Genomic DNA, 22,158 nt, shown 5'->3' on the forward strand with positions numbered 1-22,158 from the left:
TGTGGTAATATTTATTTCGTACATCGATTGCAAGAAACTAAAACCCCTTGTACTTTTATTGTAAACGGACTCGTAATTCTCAAATAGTACTGTATTATATGAGATCTACTATTATAAAGAAGTTAATATTTATTGACGTAAATGTATCGCAAATTGACAACTCACAAGGATGTTAGAAACAACTGACACAGATTTTAAAATTAACATGATTCTATATCTACAAAATGCAACATTGTTAAGATAAAATGAATAGAGTTTGACATATATAATCACACAACACAATTATAATGATGAACAAATACATGTAGTTTTTAAAACCTGTCACGTTTTCATAAAACCCAGTCATAAAGCTCCTCACACTTCTCCTTACAGGATAACGCTCTTTTCACTCTGTCTACTGCATTCTTCAGGCGACACAGAATAATATTCGCAATATACAAAAAAACTCCAGAACCGCCAGTTTTAAATAAATCTGTGTATGTGCTACATCCTTCTACAAAAATAAAGAAATAAAAGTATGCAAGTATGAAGTACAAAAAACTACAAATTTGAAAAATTATCAAACATATACTTTAACAGTTAAGCGATTCATTTTATTGCATTTTCTTCCGTTTTCAAGGGAAATTCCTCCTTATATTTGTTACTTTTTGCATTTAAAAATATAATTTTAACGAATTTAAATTTAAAATTTAAGCACATGTAACAGGTACATTTTTATTTATATTTTTAATTTTGAAAAGAATTTTTATCTCGTCTTAGAGTGACTCACGCTTTTCCTAACCTTATTTATGTGGCGCCTATCTACTAAACAGTGATGGATTCCAATTATAAACATAAAAGAATAAGGTGTAGTTAATTTGTCAATCAATTAAAATAAAACAAACACCAATTTCTACTTATTTGCCTTGGACGGCAGTAAGGGGAGATTTATTACGGAAGAAGTAGACAAGGAACGTTACAAATGACTGTGTCTTATCGTTATAATACAAACACTATTTCCAAAATGCCTTAATGATCCACTTCTTTGGGAAGAATGATTTCTTTAAACGAAAAGCACACTTCTGTGATTTATTGAGACGATCTCCAGTCACCGATTAGCGCGGGATGGAGGCTTCATCACTTCTATAGCGCGGAATTACACGATTAAGGAAGCCGGCGTCTAGCAGTGGATGAGCTAGTGTAGTGATTTATTAATTGGTCGTTCAAGACGACGCAGATGTGGCGGACAATTGAGATTAAAGCGTTCTCTGTATCAACGTTTATACCGCAATATAAACACGGGAATTGCCGAAATGATCCAGAGCGTCAAAGAGTCATAGTGTGAAATTATTTTGTAAGTGCAGGGCAATAAAAATGTATATTACCCTTCAGAGGAAGTGGGGGAATGAGAGAAGATATCTCACAGACATTATACAGACTCTTCATATAACATACAGCCCAAACTTCGGAGTCAAGATTTAATCACGATAAGTACATGCAATGAATCTAATTTGGGAAAATATAAACACTACAATTGAATCTTAAAGAATGACTAAACAAAGATTGGGAGTATATTCTGTTTCAGTCATTCATCGTCAATAAACAAACCAACTGATTGCATTCCCGTAGTGATGGAAAATTGAAAACGGAAGTCAATAAATTTGAATGGCGACAAAACATGTCGAATGAGAATACTTTAAGATGATTATATATTTAATTAAATTGGTGACGAAGATCGGTTCCATTTTCTAGCTGCCTCAGTAAGACGATATGTGAACCTGTACGGTAGACGTCAGACCTCGCACCTGCCGTTCTGGCGTTAACTATCCCAGATTTATGGAATAGAACGGCGATGGCAAAATAATTACTTCTTGTAATAGAAATATACTTATCTAAGTTTATACACTCGTAAATCACCTTTGAATGGCACAAATCAATAAAAAATGCATAGAGTGTAGAAAGACGGTTTCATTACTGTCCCATTTGCCGCTAATTTAAGCAAATGAGAAAGTGAGCGATGTTACGTGAGAACTTTATGCCTCTGAGAAGATTATGTGCCCACTTGATCAGAGATATCAGATTGCGGGTGGTCTGGGAAAATAAACATTTTGTCAATCCATGGCCGCTGAGAAACTCGAAGAAAGGCGTGTCTTCCCCCAGCAAGTTTATGAAGCAATGCGTCTACACGATAGTGATGGAGACACATTGAAAAACTTATCTCCCTAATAAACTACTAGATTGAAATATTGATCATACATCCAGGAAATACATTCTCTCTTATCTCCTATTAAAAACGTTACTTGGCAGTTAAACCCCTTACACATATTCAACTCAGTGCAGCAACCGCAACAAAAGGTACCACTCAAAATTATCGAAGTATATAAACGATGAACAATTTGTTACGCAACGCATTCAACCGATCCGTCAACGAGAGCCCATTAATTATCTTTATATATACCTCCTCTCTTCTTGTTTCTGTACACGCACGTCGCTAGTAGACAGATTATAGACTTCTTACGAGGCGAGTCGGGCTAATAAATCGGCCGATATAACTATCACTTAGTCCATATCAGTCTTCATCTCCTAAACTTCTGTCGACGAGATTCCCGCGTAAATGGTGAACAGCACGCACGCGCTTTTGATATTGATGACAATATTTATAAATGTTTACCCCGGGACTTCTCTTTAAGTTTGAGCCGAATGTTATCTAATAAAGAGGCATAAACACGGTCTTTTGGATATGATAAGGTATGATGTGATTTAATGACGATGTGATGAAAGTGATATGGATATACAATAAGCTCTCATGAAGAAAGCTGTTTCAAACACTCTCAATCAAATATAACATCTGTTTTATGGTTTTCATTCACAAACAAAACTCTCTTACATCCCAACACAACTTTCCACGTCATATTTAGGGTATCCATGACTTTTCACACATTTAACCTCACTTCATGCACGCATAAACTGTAATTATAACAGAAATGTTCTTTACAAATTAAAATATCTAACACTAGGATATTATTTTCAAGTTGGTAAAGGGATTGAGATGCATAAGTAGGAAGGGGACAAAGTTTTCTTTTTCAAAAACAAAAAGTCTTCCAAAAATCGTTCAAGCTCTAATATTATTTTTTTAAACAGACACATTTTATTACACAGTATATGTTCATCACAAGCCACACATAGTCGCTATTGTTTCAAATAACTGATAAACCGATAATTTGTAATTTATTGATTCAAACACCAAGACAGCGACTATGATTGGCAAGGTATTGTTGTTTCAATACATCACACGTCCGTCGTTTGAAATGCGTTTTTGCAAACGTTTTGAAGATCAAATTTCCGAAAACTAAATTTTAAACACGTTTTACGCGGTTCATATTCATTATTATAAGAATGGCTATTATCAAAGGTATTTTTCCCATTTAATTTTCCTGAACATTTGCGTTACATTAACAAAAACCTTGTTGAAAATGCAACACAAGATCTGAACAAAGTTATACAAAAAACAACAACACAGTGCATAAGAAGAAGTATAAATTAAGGGTACCTTTTTAAGTACAAAAGATTTTATTATCTAAATATATTTGGTTCTATTGAGTTGCCTATCGGCAAACGTATCATCTGTGATTCTCTCCCAATCCCTCTGAGTCTGGCCGACCACGAAGCCGATCTCACGGCGACGAAGCTGTTCCTTCCTCTCTTCTACGTCAGCCCAGCGCACCTGCTCAACAGTAAAACACAGTTACATTATCTCATTATGGGCTGCAATTCTCACTTGTGTTAGGTCTTAATGGTTGTTAGAAACACTGCTGTGGTTAAATTATTGTTTCTAACAGTTTTTGTAAAGCTTTCTCTGCACACCGGTGAAATACTTTTAATAGAGTTAACCTAATTCTGTATTTTATTATGAATGGTATATTTATTTTTCAAATAACTTTCCTCACCCTTTTTTGTCCTGGGGCCAGAGGCTTAGAATAATATTCTCCCAAGAATTCATCAATAGAGACAGGGGATGGTGGCCTTCTTTTCTTCTTTTGTACAATACCATCCAATTTGTCTGTAACATGGGAAATTTTTTTTTAAAGAAAATATAAGAATTTACTCCATATTCTCTGGTGAAACTGATTTGAAGAGGACAAACTTTAGCCACACTTTGGTAAATAAGTTTAACCATCATATCCTACCTAGTTCTTCCTCTGTACCAACTTCCCATTTACTTTTCTTAATATGTACATGTACCTACAACACAAACACATGATCACCATTTGGTCAAAGAGAGACAACTCTTTTATGACATTTTAAAAACTGCTTTCTGCATCTGAAAGAAAAATTTTAAAAAGCTGGAAAAAGGAAAGTTAATTTGACACTGTTTTATTTACCAAATCTAGTGACAGAGGAAATGAAAAATAAAGTCACAGACTGAGTGGAATAAATTAATGGTGTGACATTTTCATACTCTACCTTCGTCAAGACTCCAAAGTCTTCAGCCTTACAGCTTGTAAGCTTGTCATGATTCATGCAAGGCATTATTTATTTAACTTCTCAAATTTACCTCCATTTCATAATTTTCATCAAAAGATTTCTAATCAATTGGTCTTCTTAATCAAAAGATATGAACAATTGATTTTTTATTTTATGTTTTTCTTAAATTGAATGTATTTTTTAGTCTGTTGAACAAAAAATTGATATTTTTAAATTAATAAATGATGCTACTATAAACCCCTTTTCACATTAAAATAACTTTTTTTCACACAGTTGAAATTGTAGTGTGATAAATATATATCACACACTGCAATACTTTTCAAACCCAATATACTGGGTGAAATCTTGTGAGATAATTGATGAATAAGTTATAACAGATTTCAATGTTTTTTGTTATACATTTTGGGGAAAGGGCATTTCTGAAGTATTTCTAAAATGGCACAATAATTATTGTGTTTAAATATTAATCTCAGCTAACATAACTCAAAAGATCATTTCTTTCTAATGAAGATAGTTAAAGTAAATGAAGGGGGCCATGACACAAAAAAAATTCTGCAGCAAAACCCCAAAGAACCAAGTGCAGCTCTTGGTAAAACACAAAAAATATGCCACCCAAAATACTTCTTTACCCACCCAATTTAGTATTCAGCATACTCAATATACATTTTTATAAACAAACTGATACCTATATAAATATTGATATAATTAAACCAGATTCATATATAGCATCCAGACCCAAATTCCACCCTGAAACTCCCATCTCTACTTATTATGAAATATTCCCTCCCTTTCTGAAATTTGAAATTACATCTACAATAGTTGTGTATTATATATACACACTTCAAATATAAAATTATAGGTAATGCATGTAACAATGCATATTGATTTATTCAAAATAAGTTAAATTAATTACTGATCAACCATTTGATATGAAAAAGATTCAAATTAAAAGACTAATTTTCCTCATTCTGTTCTTTCACTACAGTTTGTATAAACAGATGTAGCTTACACGTAATTACCGTTACATAAATTTCATAAATGAAAGTAGTTTTTTTTTTAATACTTTCCGTAGTATCTAGCACACAGAAAAATATTAAAGAGTTACATTTTTCTGTGACCTGTTACACATGTTTTTTCGACTTGAATATACATGTAATTACTTATAATTAAAACTGTAAGTTCCTCATTTTTACTGTCTATTTAATCTTTCCCAGACACTCAGCCCCACTGAGAGGGAGCAAACCCAACTCACCCAAAAAAAAAAAAAAAAAAAAAAAAAAGATAAAAAAAAAGAAATATATGCCGGGTAACTCACTTATATCCACTCTGGATTACATAAAATGCTCTTATGCATTTATTTTGTCCAGAATGCTACCAAAAGAATGAGCTTACTCAAGTAACAATTCATAACATCTAACATCTAATAAAATTTTGTGTCTTGTTTGGTCAACATGTATCATACACAATACATGAAAATTATCTGAGTAATAGTATCTTTACAAAGATTATGTGAACAATTAAAAGTGCCAAAGCATTTATACAAGGAAAAAAATCTTCACATAACCTGGAAGCAAAGTTTTGAGAGGTAGACATATAAAAATGTCTACAGATTAGATTTTGGGAATTGGTGTATTAAAAGATCACTTAAAGTACACTACTGAGAACACAAAGGACAATAGGTACTTCTGCCATTTTAAGAAAATGGCAGATTTCAAGAAAACTGGACTGTTTGAACAATAATAATAGTCTTTGACATTGGTAAGGGCAATATTTAGTTTTAAAGAATAAATACTTCAACGATTCTTTGTCACACGTTTTTCAAAAACGTGCACAACATAAGTGGAACCTAAATAACAATCTATGATTCTGTTCCACCAAATATTAAATAAGGAGAGTTTTGGGGTAGACAAAAACAAAAATTAAAATCTTCACTTATTTTTCCATCTCTCGTCATATATGAAAGTGGAAAAGATAACTTATTCACTAAAGTTGCCAAAAAAAATCTGTTGGACTCACCGTAGCTGACCCTTTGTTGAAAGACAAACCTGAAACAGAACGTTCATCACAACATCCAATGATAACAATGGATAAGGAGCAGTAACAATACTTACCCCGCCTATCTTGATTTCTTCTTCGTCGTCGCTGTCCGTTTTACGGCGTTTCTCCGACGGTTTAGCATTGTCATCCTCGTCTTCCATTTCGACCTACAGATAAAATAAATACATTGACATAAACTAACCTGAACCTTATTCCTTCTAAAAATAATTATTTTTTTTTACATTCTCCATTTTCTTTCACTTCTCTTTCTGAAAATTGCATATAAATTTCTTTAGAGTCTACTTTTTAAAAATATTCATAATAACGTATAAGTGGAATTTTTAGCGAGATGTAAATTTAGCGATTTGTCCTCAAAAATTGGTATTTTATTTTAAGCAAGATGTAATTTTTATAAAGCTAATTGAAGAAGCTATTACAAATGAAGCGTAGTTAATTTTAAGTGATATTCAATTTTAGCAATCTTAGCAGCCTCGCTATTAATGTCAAAATTTTAAATCCTCGCTAAAAATGCTGCTTATATGGTAACTCGTCCCTTACCTCTGTTATTGAGTCCTCTTGTAGTACTGTCCTGACGTCTAAACGTAAATAATGTCTAGGGGTCTCTTCCCACTGTTTCTGTATCTGTCAAAAACAATAAGAAATGTCATAACAAATGTTATAAAACTGTTAAATATGGTGGAAATATTCAACTTTTTGGAGAAATTTTGAACTTTACAGTACACCTGATGACATTCCTGTACCTTTTCAATCTCTTTGAGTGATCTGTTATGTGTGTTACGCTTTGAACACGCTGTCAGGTCAGCCTCAATTTCAGCAATATACACCTATCAAAATAAGATATATATGAGGTACCCATTAGGCCACAGCAGAAGATATTCCTCAACAAGTAATATTTACTTTGTCTTTTTTAAAGCCTGAAATCATTAGATTTAGCATAACTCTACTGTACCTGAAATTCTTTAGATTTCGCATAACTACCTGAAATCCCTTAGATTTAGCATAACTCCAGAACTCCTCAAAGTGTTTGACTCTCTGGTTGACAGAGTCCACAATAATGAATGGGAAGAATCCATCGTCGATGGTCTTTTTGAAGCTTTTGAACATGTTCTGTCTGTACGTGTCCTCTAGTTCTGGCTCATACTCGTACTCAAGCACCTGTTCATAAAAAAAAGAATCTCAGTCTTAATAATACACAAAAGAAAAATTTTCCCCCTAATTTCTATGGCATGAAAACAAGAATCTAAAAATCTTGTGTCTATCTTTATGCCACATTTTACAATATTTTTAAAATAATAATCTGTGAATGCACTTCAAATAAATCTGTGTTTAATCAATGTGTGTAATGAAACAACGACATCCCAACAACTACACATCTTACACTTATTAGAGTCAAACACTCTTAATAAAGCATGTGAAATTTTAATACTTGACTCTTTGTGATATATGTATACATATTTAAATTTTCTTGACGATGAGATGAGTGTACAAAGCTTTTTCTAAAACACAGCTTGACCACACCAGAAACCCTCACTTAAACATATTCATCTTTTATACAAACACATACTGATCTTTTCAGCAACAACATCTCACCCACCTTTTTCTTGACTTTTTTGCCAGTCTCTGGGTCTTTCTCTGTTTTTTCCACCTCAGTCATGAAATAATCATCCAGACATAACATTCGAGGTGCCCCGCCTCCATGCTGCACCTCTTTATCCTGTCAAAACAATGAATGAGTGAAATAGAAAAGATGCTGGAGAATCTACACAAAGCAAAGATTACAATATTACATTTATATCAAACAACACATTGTTGACATTTCTTTTCTCCCAAAACTGTAAAATAATATTTTTGTTAAACTACTGTTTATAACATCTCTGATTAAGAGGTTCTCTTTGTAAACAATTTTAACTAAGTTTACAATCACCAATACCTTGATGAGTTTTCCCACGTAAGTTTTTCCCGAGCCTGGTAGACCCCGTAAGATGACCACTATCTGAGGTGGGCGTGTCTTACGTCCAGGCAGGGCCAACAGGTCCTCTACCTTGACCACCTCAATCCTCGGCTCGTGTACACTTCTATCTCGACTCGGACTTCCGTAAGAGCCATAATCTCGGAACCTGAAATACATTTTGTAAACACTGGATCACGCCTTTAAAATAATTTCCTTTTTTGTTTTATTAATTTTAATTTTTGAAAATTAATTTTGTTTTAAAGTGAATTTTAAAACTAAGTGCTAACCTGTCTCTGTCCCTATCTACTGCAGATGGCCCTGTAAAATAAACAAAAAATCAAAATACAATAATAAAGAATAAAGTCAAAAGTTTATTAATCTTCTGAACTACAGATACTAACTAGAACAACACATGTATGACTTACTTTCTTTTTCTTCTACTGTCCTACCATGACCGTAATCTATGACAGTTTGTGGGGCCACATAAGGGGTCTCTGGCTCTAAAAGACGGAAAATATTCACCAGTTTGAATCAAAGTTCATTTTCCCTGATTTTATGCCAAAAGCCTAAGTTACAGCTATGAACTACTGACTTACCCCTAGACAGGAAGTCCGCTGACGACTTGTGAGCATGATCAATGACCTCTGGTTTCTGATAAGGTCGCTCCTCTGTTGGGGGTGGGGGTCTGTAGGCATCATAGTAATCTCGTCCATATTCTGGTCGACTGACAAAAAAGAACACATTCAATTGGAAATGAATAATTTGGGTTCCTAGGAGGCATTAAATCTTATCTGTATAGATCACAGTATAATTTTGATTTTGTACAGGTGGGGCTGGGGTGGGAGTCTTACATGTACCTGTATGTATAGTAGTAAAGTCTCCTCTCATAAGGATCAGGTGGGTGTCTTACCTCTATGGATCATTTTAATGTCTTCTTTCATAAAGATGGTGGGGGTAGGTGTATTACCTGTATGAATCATAGTATGCATAGTTTCCTCTCATAAGGATCAGGAGGGGGTGGGGGTTTTACCTGTATGGATCGTAGTAAGGTGGGGGTCTTATTATCTATATGGATCGTAGTACGGTGGTGGTCTTATAATCTATATGGATAGTAGTAAGGTCTTCTTTCACTTCTTTCATAAGGATAAGGTGGGGATGGGGGTTTAACCTGTATGAATCATTGTAATGTCTTCTTTCATAAAAATCAGCTGGGGTGGGGGTGTTACCTGTATGGATCATAGTAAGGTCTTCTTTCACTTCTTTCATAAGGATCAGGTGGGGGTGGAGGCCTTCCGTAGGGATCATATCTCCTGTAGTATGGGTCGTATCTGTCATAGTACGGATCCCTTCTGTCATAATAAGGGTCAGGTGGGCCTCCGTAACTGTCTCTCCTGTCAAACCGACCATACTCCTACAATGTACACATAAATATTTCATATACATGTATTAGCTATATATTTTTATTTGATTATTTTTTCACATATATTTAATCTACACCATGTAATTTAAAAGAATTTTTTTTTAAGTCTTTAAGTTTATCTTTTAAAAAACAAAATCTTCATATTTAAAATATAAAGCTAAATAATTATTCCTTAAAAAATTGATGTTAATTTTGACTTTTTGTTAAATTTGAACACTTCCACAGTGACTTAAATCTGACATACATCTGGCGGTTCCCCTCTGAAGGCCTCCCGTTCTCTGTCATAGAAACCCTGCCATAACAAAAATCAAATACAAATCTATGCACATAAAGCACACAATATGAAAAAAACAGTGAATCAATCAATCTAAATTGTGAACTTGAAGTGCTTTGAGCACCCATAAAAATTTTAAAATCATTGTAATTTAAATTAATTCTAGTAAATCATATCACACTTTGTTTAAAATACAATGGTTCCATTGGGTAAAATAAACCCAGTCTATATCTGACCTCTCTCTGTCTCTGGTCAGGTCCATAGGGGTCAGGATAATCAGGTGGGGCTTCCTCCTGCTTGGGAGGGTATGGCTCTCTCTGCATCCCTCCCCTCCCCCTGAATGGCCTTCTGGCACCTCGCCCCCGCCCCCTCCAGTTAGGGCCCCAGGGAGCCTGCCAGACGTCCTCACCATCCTCAAAACCTTCAACTTAAAAGTCATTGTACAAGTGTAAATTTCAGTTGTATGTACATGTATGTCTTTTTAAATCCAATTTTCAAATGCACTCTTTCAGATTTTACCATATCATTCCTTTAATATTTTAATAAAATACTTTATACAGGGTTATTTTTGCCCTTTCAAATTTGGAAACAAGCTTAAGTTTTAATTGTTTTAAATTTGCCAGAAAGATTTTTGCTAAAGATAAGCTATTTACTTTGAATTCGCCTCGTTTTAAATTCACCCACTTCCAACAGGGCAAAAGGGGCAAAATTAAAACGGGGGCAAAACCTCCCTGTATACAGTAATGATTTAACAACATCTTTTTTTATTTATTACTAACTGATAAAAGTACAACACACAAAAAATTCTTACCTGGAGGATGTTCCTCCTCTTGTGGCAAATTTTGAGGTTCACTGGCACCATTTGGCTCTGACTGGTTTGGACCTGGCCCTCTAGGAGGACCTGGGGCTCTTGGTCCCTGTTGATTTGGACCAGGCAGACTTTGTGATTGTTGATTTGGACCTGGACCCCTTGGACCTTGCTGATTAGGCCCAGGGCCTCTTGGACCCTGTTGATTTGGCCCAGGGCCTCTTGGACCCTGTTGGTTTGGTCCAGGACCTCTTGGCCCCTGCTGATTCGGCCCAAGGCCTCTTGGCCCCTGCTGATTTGGCCCAGATGCTCCTGGTCCTTGCTGATTTGGCCCAGGACCTCTTGGCCCTGGTTGATTTGGCTCAGGTGCTCTAGGTCCCTGCTGGTTTGGCCCAGGACCTCTTGGACCTTGTTGATTAGGCCCAGGACCTCTTGGCCCTTGTTGATTTGGCCCAGGTGCTCTAGGTCCCTGCTGGTATGGCCCAGGGCCTCTTGGGCTCTGCTGATTTGGCCCAAATGCTCTTGGTCCTTGCTGATTTGGCACCGGCCCTCTTGGACCAATTTGATTTGGACCTTTTTCATTACCTTGAGGTTCATTCTGAGCTGAAAATGGAGGTCTTTGACCTTGTCCCTGGTTGGACCCTGGCCCAGATGGTCTAGGTCTTTGATTTGGTCCTGGTCCCCTGGGTCCAAATTGATTTGGCCCAGGTGCCCTTGGCCCTTGATTCGGCCCTGGCCCTCTAGGTCCTTGTTGATTTGGGCCTGGTATTCTTGGACCTAAACCAGGAGCTTGAGCTTGTTGTCCAGGCCCTTTCTGTTCTTGTTCAGCCCGTGGCTGGTCTTTTTTCAAACTTTCCTCAGATTTTTGCTGCTGACCTGATTTATTATCTTGTAATTTAGGGTCATTAGTATGACCTGGCTTTTTCAGTTGTGAACCTGACTCTGTCTTTGAAGTGTCTGGTTCTGTTTTGACTGGAGTTTTTTCACTATCTTTCTTTTCAGCAGAATCACCAGCTTTCTGTTCTAACTTTTTAAGTTCATTAAGAGTTTCTTGCTGTTTTCTCAGCTTTTCTATTTCACTTGACATATTTGTAGCTCCACTCTGAAAAAGTTAAAACAATCGGGAACTAATTTTTGGCATTCAATGATATAGAAAATGATTAAAAGCTAAGAAATTTTCGCAAGATTTTTCAATGCATTGATCTAATTTACCTTGGAGATTTCTGTCTGACTATTTGATCTGAAAACAAAATAAATGAATTACTATCAAGATTATAGTGTTTAATTTGCTATAAAGAAAAAAATCATGCATACACAATTATTTTTGAAAATAATCTAGGTCTACAAAATAACAGAGGCAATAATATTTACCTTAACTACTAATACAATGCCAAATCCTTAACAGAAAGATGTTAGAGATTCAAACATTTTCCTATGAACTCAAACTCAAACTTTTACCTATTGTGGCCTCTATAAAAGAGTGCCTCAGTTTTTAAAATTAAATTTGATTGGTGATATTTGTGATTCTGTTGAGAGCAGGAACTTGATTGGTTGAAATGACTTACCCTTCCTGTACTTCTGCTTCTTGTGACATATCTGTCATGGACTGGTTGCCTCCCCTTCCCTGTAGATGTTTCTGAAGCCAGGGCTGCTGGCGACCTTTGACCTCCTCCTGCTGTGTTGACCATCCTTGCTGGTTCTGTTGATTTCCTGGGAATCCAAACCTAGGTCCTTGATTCTGCATGTTCCTCCCACCAAACCTCTGATTCGGGTTCTGGTTCGGGTTGTTGAAGCCTTGCTGGAGGTTCTGTTGATTTGGATCATTTCTCTGGAATCGGAACCTGGCATCTCCTTGTCCTCGATTAAAGCCAAACCTAGGTCCACCCCTTCCTTGTCCAATCGGAACATTATTTGGATTTCTCTCAAACGAATTGCCATACTGTTCCTCCCCTGTCTCTTCTTGCCCTCCATCGAATCCCTCCTCTTGTTCATTGTTTGTGAAATCCATACTCATCAGAGGGACAGGACCACCTCCCCTTCCACCTCGCTGGTTCCCTCTCCCACCTCGACCTCTTTGAGGTCTCTGACCTCTTGCCATCCCTCGACCAAAGTTCTGTTGTTCCTGACCCCCATATCTATCATTTCCTCCCATTGGTCGAGGCCCACGAGGCCCGGCACCATGTGGTCCTCGAGGAGCAAATTGACTCATCTGGTTCATCAACTGGTTCCCCTCCTCTTCATAATCCTCCTCCTCATCCAGATCCATTCCTTTCTCCTCATAATCCTCCTCCTGGTTCATCCCCTGAAAGTTGTTACTGAAGTTACCTCTGGGTCCTTGATTTTGATTCATGTTGGGTCTGAATTGGTTCATCTGATTATGAGGACCCCTGGGGCGGAAGTCTTGTCGCCCTCCTCTATTCATCTGGGCACCTCTAGGTCCTGACATCTGGTTCATTCCTCCTCTAGGACCGGGGCCTCTAGGGCCTCCAAATTGACCCTGAGGAGCACCTGCCTGGTTTTGAGGGGCACCTGCTTGATTCTGAGAAGCACCTGTCTGGCTCTGTTCCTGAAACAGCATTTGCTTTCGTCTCTGAATGTCTGCCCTTTTATCATCCATTTGTTTTTGGTACGACATCCACTGTTGTTCATATTGATGAAATTGATCTTTGTTTGGGTGATCTAAGAATACAAAAACCAAACAAAGGGTGAGTGTTGAAACCTTCATACATTACTTTACTTTGTTTGTTCTTGGCTTAAATTCATACATAACATTATCAACTACAGACCTGCCTACCCTTTTCATTGCAAGGGTGTAATTTCAGTACATTTTTTGGTGGAATTTCAGAGGTAAAAGCGTAATCAATCATGTTTTTCTATTTTCTTTTTCACTATTATCCTTTTTTTTCAAAACAACTGAAATTGTACATTATTAAACTAAGCTTGTATAAACTTATCTTAATTTTTCGAATCATCCAGTGGCAGAAAAGTGTGGTAAAATTCCAGTATCCTATATCAAACTCAAATCAACCGTACACCCTTAATAGAGCATTTGATAAATTTGTATCAAATCTCTTAATTGAAGGCTTGCATTTGAATGTTAAAACAAATTGTACATTTTAACATTCTTTTTTATCTTCTTAACACTCACATTTCTGTATTTTGTTCTAAGCAATGTTAAAAAAAACTAAATTGAACAAATGGCTGTACCTTTTGCAATATCGTTTAATAGTTAACGTCAGTTCGTCTTCTTCCGAATCTTCGCCATACCAGTTTACATGTAACAACTGGCTGTATTACGTACATTATCGAACTTGTCCTCTTTGAATTATTTTTATCATTTCAGCATTTCGTACGTTAACCCTTAATTTAGACGGAATTTTAGATGGAATTTTAACCAAAATATCAAAAGCGTAATATTAATATAGGTGGCGTAATAGCGTAATTTTGAGCTAAAAAGCGGAAGAATTACGCCAAAAGCGGAAGGGTAGGCAGGTCTGCAACTATGATTTTCTCCAAGTTTCCCATTTGTGAGTCCTGCTTACTCTGATTCTGTTCCTGTCAGTCATCAAACTGTTATTTTTTTTAATTTTCCTGTCACTGGTTCCTACTTATTCTCATTCTATCTCCCCCCCCCATCATCATACTGTTTTCCCCAAAAGTTTCCTGTCACTGGTTCTTATTTATTCTGATTCTGTCTCCCCCCTTTATCATCATACTGTTTTCCCCTCAAGTTTCCTCTCACTGATTCCTACTTATTCTGATTCTGTCTCTCCCCCTTCCCCCATCATCATACTGTTTTTCCCCCAAAGTATCCTGTCACGGGTTCCTATTATTCTGACTCTGTCTCTCCCCCCCCCATCATCAAACTGTCCCCCCCCCCCCAAGTTTCCTGTCACTGATTCCTACTTATTCTGATTCTGTTTCCTCCAGTCATCATATTGTTATTTTTTCCAGAGTTCCTGCCAGTCATCATACTGTTATTTTCTCCAAAGTTTCCCATCTGACAACAATTCCTACTTACTCTGATTCTGTTCCCGCCAGTCATCATACTGTTTCTTCCACTGCTGGTATTGCACATCAAATTCTCTCTCCTCTTGTGAAACAGCTTCTATTCTTTGTTGGAGATTTCCTAAAATGAAAAAAAAAGTACGTAAGGGTTGCCCGCAACCCTGTGTCTCGCCTGCTGTCGCTGTGGTTAGTAAGAAATGATTGTCTGATAAACTGAAGCATTTATTGACATTTCAGAAAGAATAACTCAAAAATACAATAATAAAGAAATGGAACAGCTGACTTAATATCTAATCCCTTGTGCGATTATATTGGCATTTATATATATATGAGCATGTTTATTTATTAAACATATACCCTGTAAATTCACAAATTATTGTGATGTTTTTATTATTGCGAATATTGCAACGTGTTATGAGTCGCAATAATTTGAACTTGCATTTTGAAATCAAATCCACTGTATATGTATCAAGTCATTCATGCAGAAAATGTAGGTGAAGATTACCTAATTATGGTACTGATATTGTTGGTTACCCATGATGTGTAGACTGACAAATTATCATGCCACTATAAGTTATAGTTGCTGAGATATGGACCTCCACCATAAATTTATGCAAAGTCACTCATTTTAAAAATGTAGGTCAAGATGACCTAATTCTGGTACAGGCGTTTGTGGTTACCCATGATGTATCCACTGACAAATTATCATGCCACTATAAGTTATAGTTGCTGAGATATGGACCTCCACCATAAATTTATGCAAAGTCACTCATGCGGAAAAATGTAGGTCAAGATGACCTAATTCTGGTACAGGCGTTTGTGGTTACCCATGATGTATCCACTGACTAACTATCATGCCACTATAAGTTATAGTTGCTGAAATATGAACCTCCATTATCAATTTAACCAAAGTCATTCATGCAGAAAAATGTAGGTCAAAATGACCTAATTCTGGTACTGATGTTGTTGGTTACTTATAACCTGTACAATGACAAATCATCATGCCATTATAAGTTATAGATGCTGAGATATGGACCTCCACCAAAAATTTAACCAAAGTCACTCATGCAGAAAAATGTAGGTCAAGATGACCTAATTCTGGTACTGACGTTTGTGGTTACCCATGATGTATCCACTGACTAATTATCATATCCCTATAACTTATAGTTGCTGGAATATAGGTCTTCACCATAAATTATCATGAAAAAACTAAGTCCAACTTCAAGGAAAAAATACTGGAAAAATTTGAATTTTTTTTTTCAAAATCATACTTGGGATATAAATTTTTATCCATACTGAATATTGTGTCCAAATTTCAAGAAGACTGAATAAAATTTGAGAAAGTTATTGCAGTTTATAAAACTTTGACATTTGGGTTAACCAAAAGTTGGACGCCGACGACGACGACGACGACGACGGAATCTATGGTCGCTATGTCTCGCTTCGCGACATTCGTCGCAGGCGAGACAAAAATTCAGCAAGTAACAATAGAATTTCAATTTAAGCCTGTAAATCTATATTTGGTAAGAAGCAAATTCTGCATAATCAGTACAATCAAATAATAGTTTATTAAGATTATTCCAGTCCTGAATTCATACTTTTGTGTGCGTTATGTAAACAATGAGATTATTCATCATGCACTGAATAATTAGAGCATTTAGTGAATCTTGCCACTGCTGAGCATGTTTATTTATTAAAGGGCATGGTGATTAAAAAAAGGGACAAGACACCACGCCAAGCTAATATGCTTTAGATTATTCACTAAATACATATATAAGCATACATTTTGTGAAACCAACCTGAACCTCCGGACATTTGTTGCTGCATGCCTCCTTGTTGCTGCATGCCACCTTGTTGTTGCATGTTTCCCTGTTGCTGCATTCCACCTTGCTGTTGCATGCCTCCTTGCTGCTGCATGCCTCCTTGCTGCTGCATGCCACCTTGCTGTTGCATGTTTCCCTGCTGCTGCTGCATGCCACCATGTTGCATACCTCCATGTTGCTGCATACCACCATGTTGATACATGCCACCATGTTGTTGCATGCCACCATGCTGCTGCATACCCCCCTGTTGTTGACCCCATCCCTGTCCCGCTCTGTGTTGCTGCTGTGTCCATGTTTGTTGCTGTTGCCATTGTGCTGCTTGTTGCTGCAGCTGAGTCAGTTTCTGCTTTTCTGCATCAGACATGGGCTTCATTTCTTTTTCCTGATAAAAAGGAAAATAACTTGATTTGGTGAAAAGATTAAATTCCAGATTACATATTTTCTTGCCGAAATAGACAAATTTCACATCCTGTAGGGTTCTCTATCAACTGTTTTACTATGTTGGCCCCGAAACAGTAAAATTTTCTCCGACACAGTAACAATTCACATTTTATGCATGTGACACAGTAAAAATTTTGCAACACAGTTAAAGATCATCAGAAAATCCAAACATATTATCATTAACTTCAACTTTAATCAAACAATTCATTCGTCCTTTGATTCTTAAAGGATAGTACTTAATAACTCTTAATTAGGGCTTCACCTTGCATAATCAATTATCTCCTATAGACCCTCACAGGACTTCAAGCATTAAGGAAAAAAGATAAATCTTGAAGCGAAGGATCGTGTCAAAACTGCAAGTGCTATTGATAAAGCATCTACCAGTGGATAAAGCATCGGTTTATCCAACGGGTAGTATCATCCACACGTATGAAATAAAATGAATTATGGATATAGCCAAGTAATTTTGTAGGTCCTAGTGACTTCGTTATAAGAGTTATTAGAGTTTTACTCTGTGTAACTGGTATTAATAATTAATGGTACCATTCCTTATGCCCAAAAAACATTATTTTCCCAATTTTGAAACTAGAAATTCCTTCTTGCAAAACTGTAGCTCTCTGCTTGATAAAATTCAGACAGAGAGCTACAGGTCCAAGAGATGTCAAGACCTTCAGTTTATGCCATCTGGATCACTTTTTATGTTGCTCACTTTAGGTATCATTTCTTATAGTTTATGCTTTCCTTCACTTTTGAAATATATCTGATAATTATTCATACACTTACATGTAACTCCTATTATTGATAATTTAATTACCTATCAACTGCCCAAAACAGTTATACACTAAAGTGCATGTAGCCACAGAACTGTGTCTCTCAGGTTGAATAAATTTGTACAAACAAACCAGAGCAAGAGATTTATGCATTGTAAAAACCTTCCATTATTGCAATGCTTCTTGTTGCATAATTTATTTATGTTTTGATGTATTATATCCATTTCTCCATACTTCCGAAAGGATGTTATTTCATCAACAATATTTTATTTATCTTTCAATGGTTACTAGCAGGCACTTAATGGCCTTTGATTGACGAATGTAAGCTTTAAAAAATTGTGTTCCTATGTATATGGTGAAGTCTTTCTAAAATAGAGTACTCTAAAGATAAAGTATCAGGAATTGTAGTAAAATATATGCTAATTTTACATACACCATTCTTCAAGCACGGGAAAAATACAAGAAATAACACCTGAAAAAAGCAACAAAAAGCACTGACATAAATCAAAGGTTTTATCAATACTTGGATCTGTATGCTCTCTGGTTTGTTTGTCTGGATTTTCTCTTTAGCTTAATGTAAAAGCATGGCAGTTAAAATTTTAAATAGCTGATAGGTCCAGTCCAAAGACTATTTCTACCTACGTAACTATTAATAATTACGTTTGTATTTAATCCTACCCAAACTAGCTATTTTTTCCTATTTTCTGCTTTTTACTTGCATTTTGTGGCCAAACAGCCGAACAGTCCAATATGGAGAGTACCAAATTTATTGATACAGTGGTGATAACTGATGATGGATATGACAAAAGTTTGACCAAAAAATGCTTACTTCGTGAATTAACAATTTTGCATAGAAACTAATGTAAAATTGATGATTTAGGAAGTAATCATTTTTTGGCCAACATTTCATCGTATTCATCATAAATATTGTGACTGTATCAAAATATATGGTACTCACCATGTTGCGCCATTTGGTGTTTTGGCCACAAAATGCAGATAATACAAAAAGTAGGTAAAAATAGTCGCTGCAGAACTGAAGTGTTATGGTTTTATATATTTGTCTTTGACCATAATGCTGCAAATCCCATAATGCAAAAAATGTGCAATTTACAGCGCAAGATTTTTTGCGCACTGTTTGGGAGAATTTCTTTACATTCCAATTTAGTAAATCATCCACCTATCAGCCCCTAATTCCGGACACATTTGTAAAAGAAATTGTATAACTTATCCTCCTCTCGACCCTTAATGTTCACCTTTACAGTCTATAAACTGGCTTTATTTAAACTGTCTGAGGAATTGCAAAAAATTCTAATTCAAGCCAGTTTATCGCTTGAAGAGACAACTGTATAGTGTTGCGAGGTGTATAAAATATAGATTTATTTAAGGAATGAAACTTATTTCAACTTTTGTTATACGATATAACATAACTTGAGACAGTCTATGCTTTATAAACTGCAAAGTGGTTTATAAAAAAGCGTAAACTGCCCCAATTTATGTTATATCGTATTATATAAGTTGAAATCAGCTTCATTCCTTATAATTTAATTTCAATGTAGACAATGAGAAAATTTTTTCATTTTTTCCTTAGTTTCAAATATCGCATATTTTAAAAGTTAACGTCAAGCGGAGTAATACGTTTTTGACATAACTCATTGTGACATCGGCAAGTTATGTTATACAAAATGGATAAAACCATTTAACCAATCAAATGACGTGTTAACTCTAAAATTAAATTATTAAAAAATGTGTCTAGAATTATGGAGGGAAAGGTATATGATTTACCAATGTTGGAAAACGGAGAAATTCTCCCAAACAGTGCGCAAAAAATCTTGCACCGTAAATTGCACATTTTTTGCATTACGGAATCTGTAGCATTAATTATGGTCAAGACTAGAACATAAAACCATAATGCTACAGTTCTGCAGCTAGTAAAAATAGCTACTTTAAGTAAGTTTAAATACATTCATAACTATGTAGGTAGAAATAGTCTATGGACTCAGACTGGACCTGGCTGACCCCTCTAAACGATTGCTTTCTTTTAACCACAAACTCTAATTACGGTAAAGCTAGGTACTCACCTTAGTTTCTCCCCCATCAGGTGGTGGGTCGGGAGGGAGTGGTGGTTTCTCGTCGGCTGGGGGCTCGGGTGGCGGTGGCTTGGTATCACCCCCGGCTGGCAGTGGCGGCTGAGCGGACTGACCATACATCCCCCATTGTTGTCCTCCTACTTGATTCATCTGCTGCCATTGTAACAACTGCTGTTGGTAGTTTGGATCCATCTGTCCATAAAGTCCATATCCTCCTTGGACATTACCCCAGTTAGGAAACATAATGGATGAACGTGGAAGTAATAGAAATCAAAAGACGAATGTTGTTTGTGCAAAAATGGCGGCGCGGCATGTAACAAAGTAAGTCGTTCTTCGTAGATTTCGGACAGTTATTGCAAAAGGCAAATAGATCAATGTAGATAAACTGTCCAAAATTTTCCAATATGCACCTACAAGAAAATCTCTTGACAGAAAGTACAACGATTCGTGACATTTGAAATCACATCCTACACAATACTAAAGTAATAATGGAAGGTGAGCTTTTAAGCAATATGAGCCAAAAAAAAAATTGAGAATTTTATTTTGCTAATTCAAAATGTGTCATTATGAAAAGTAATTTAAACCTTTATGATAATTTCACTAAAATAAAGTAGGCTTATTAAATCATTTCAAAAGAAATGCATCCGTACAAATCAAATATTTAGATTTATCAGGCGCGGATCCAGGATTTTTTTCCAGGGGGGGGGGGGGGTCCAGTCAGTCAAATAAAAAAAAACAAACTCTTACAACTCAACAATTTCTTGACTACAACAACAACAACAAAACCAAATAATTTAACTCGATCATTTTCCATACGTGAAAAGACTAATTCGTGGGGTTGTAGGACTTGTAAAGCTTCATACCTATGACTTTTCATGCCAATTATACACAGATCCGTGTTTTCAAAGAGGGTTCCGCGATTTTTAGGGGGTTCCTGAATCCAAGGTCATTTGGGGGTGGGGGGTGGGGATTAGTATAAAAAGAATTAACTCTGCAAATCCAGGGGATGGGGTCCCCCCCCTACTAGATCCACGCATGATTATTTAAGAAAACTACATTGTACAGGGCGACAATAAAGTAATTTTGCATCATTAAAGAGCTTTTTAATAGTCCTTCTTAATACGAACAACAGATTATAAATGTTCTTTTTTCTGAAAAAAAATTCTGTAAATTGTTAACGACAATTTTGCAACAGAAAATTTTGACATCAAAGTTGCAGCTCATGTTGCTCTAACAACTGACAAATGGCGCGCAGCCACAAGAGAAAGCAATCTAGACTTCTCATACGGAGGGTACACATAAGATGAATTCTATCGACCATGTGATAAATGAATGTAGAAATCCCTGTTATAAGACAATTCAACTATGCACGTTTTGATCCTTATTTCTGATGCCAACATTTTAATCCCCTGTTCAAAGTGAACATGCACGTACTGAATGGGGACTAGACGGGCCCGTGTGATTCTTTAGGTGGTGAGTGCAAATAAAATTGTTTCTAAATGATTTCATCCCATTTTCCAATTGTCGCCAGATCAACATGCTTTGTCAACTCCGAACGACTTGACTTTACCGCGTGCACTTTTAAAGTAAAACAATACAAACTCAAGAGCAGACCAAATACGGCCGGACCTCTGAAACATCATATGTGGGATCAGGTGCCATGGAGGAGTGAGTATCCCCTGCCGACCTGTGACACCCGTCGTGTGCTCCTTGTTAGAGACCACTGATATTCTTGTTTTTTTTTTACAACTTGTCTGTTTGAAACTTACCTTGTTATAAGAATTGTTGAAGAACATGCTCTTACCGAATCAATGAGAGAAATAAACGCTGTATACAGAATATCGCTGCATTAGTAAGTTGATGACTGAAAAGTTAGTCATCGCATTTATCATAAAGTTCGATTGTTAGATTGCCATTAACATTTTTTCTAGTAAAATACACCGTATCAAAATATATGAAAAGACATGTCAGACTCTGTAGTATCCTTTATTTCAAGCTCATCGAGATATATTGCATCGATATAAGAATAGAAAAAAATGACGTGTAAATTGACA

General features: G+C 36.1%; 1 protein-coding gene across 1 annotated transcript; it reads right to left on the minus strand.

Annotated features, from left to right (window-relative positions):
* Window positions 1-111: 111 nt before the first annotated feature.
* Window positions 112-20,347, minus strand: LOC134273130 (YLP motif-containing protein 1-like). The gene is made up of 22 exons (XM_062755306.1): window positions 20,096-20,347; window positions 16,783-17,188; window positions 14,997-15,104; window positions 12,541-13,654; window positions 12,188-12,215; window positions 10,979-12,077; window positions 10,404-10,594; window positions 10,138-10,185; window positions 9,700-9,884; window positions 9,070-9,197; window positions 8,899-8,973; window positions 8,761-8,791; window positions 8,453-8,639; window positions 8,117-8,236; window positions 7,501-7,677; window positions 7,263-7,346; window positions 7,060-7,143; window positions 6,576-6,668; window positions 4,167-4,221; window positions 3,927-4,039; window positions 3,530-3,703; window positions 112-493 (listed from the first exon to the last, which is right to left on the minus strand). The coding sequence occupies exons 1-21, from the start codon at window positions 20,345-20,347 to the stop codon at window positions 3,557-3,559; spliced, it is 4,725 nt and encodes a 1,574-aa protein (XP_062611290.1). The 3' UTR covers window positions 112-493; window positions 3,530-3,556.
* Window positions 20,348-22,158: the final 1,811 nt, after the last annotated feature.

The sequence above is a fragment of the Saccostrea cucullata genome, unplaced genomic scaffold (genome assembly GCF_032062105.1).
Source record: "Saccostrea cucullata isolate Sc308-1 unplaced genomic scaffold, CSIRO_AGI_Scuc_v1 ctg668, whole genome shotgun sequence".
In the NCBI taxonomy this organism is placed as follows: domain Eukaryota; kingdom Metazoa; phylum Mollusca; class Bivalvia; order Ostreida; family Ostreidae; genus Saccostrea; species Saccostrea cuccullata.

What these genes read in the sequence shown, in the direction of transcription:
- LOC134273130 (XM_062755306.1), bottom strand. Translation starts at nt 20,347, where the DNA reads ATGTTTCCTAACTGGGGTAATGTCCAAGGAGGATATGGACTTTATGGA. An exon ending in CTGATGGGGGAGAAACTAAG is followed by an intron (nt 17,189 to 20,095) that starts GTGAGTACCTAG and finishes CCTTTTTATCAG; the next exon opens with GAAAAAGAAATGAAGCCCAT. An exon ending in CCTTACTATGATCCATACAG is followed by an intron (nt 9,198 to 9,699) that starts GTAACACCCCCA and finishes CTTTTTTGTCAG; the next exon opens with TCGACCAGAATATGGACGAG.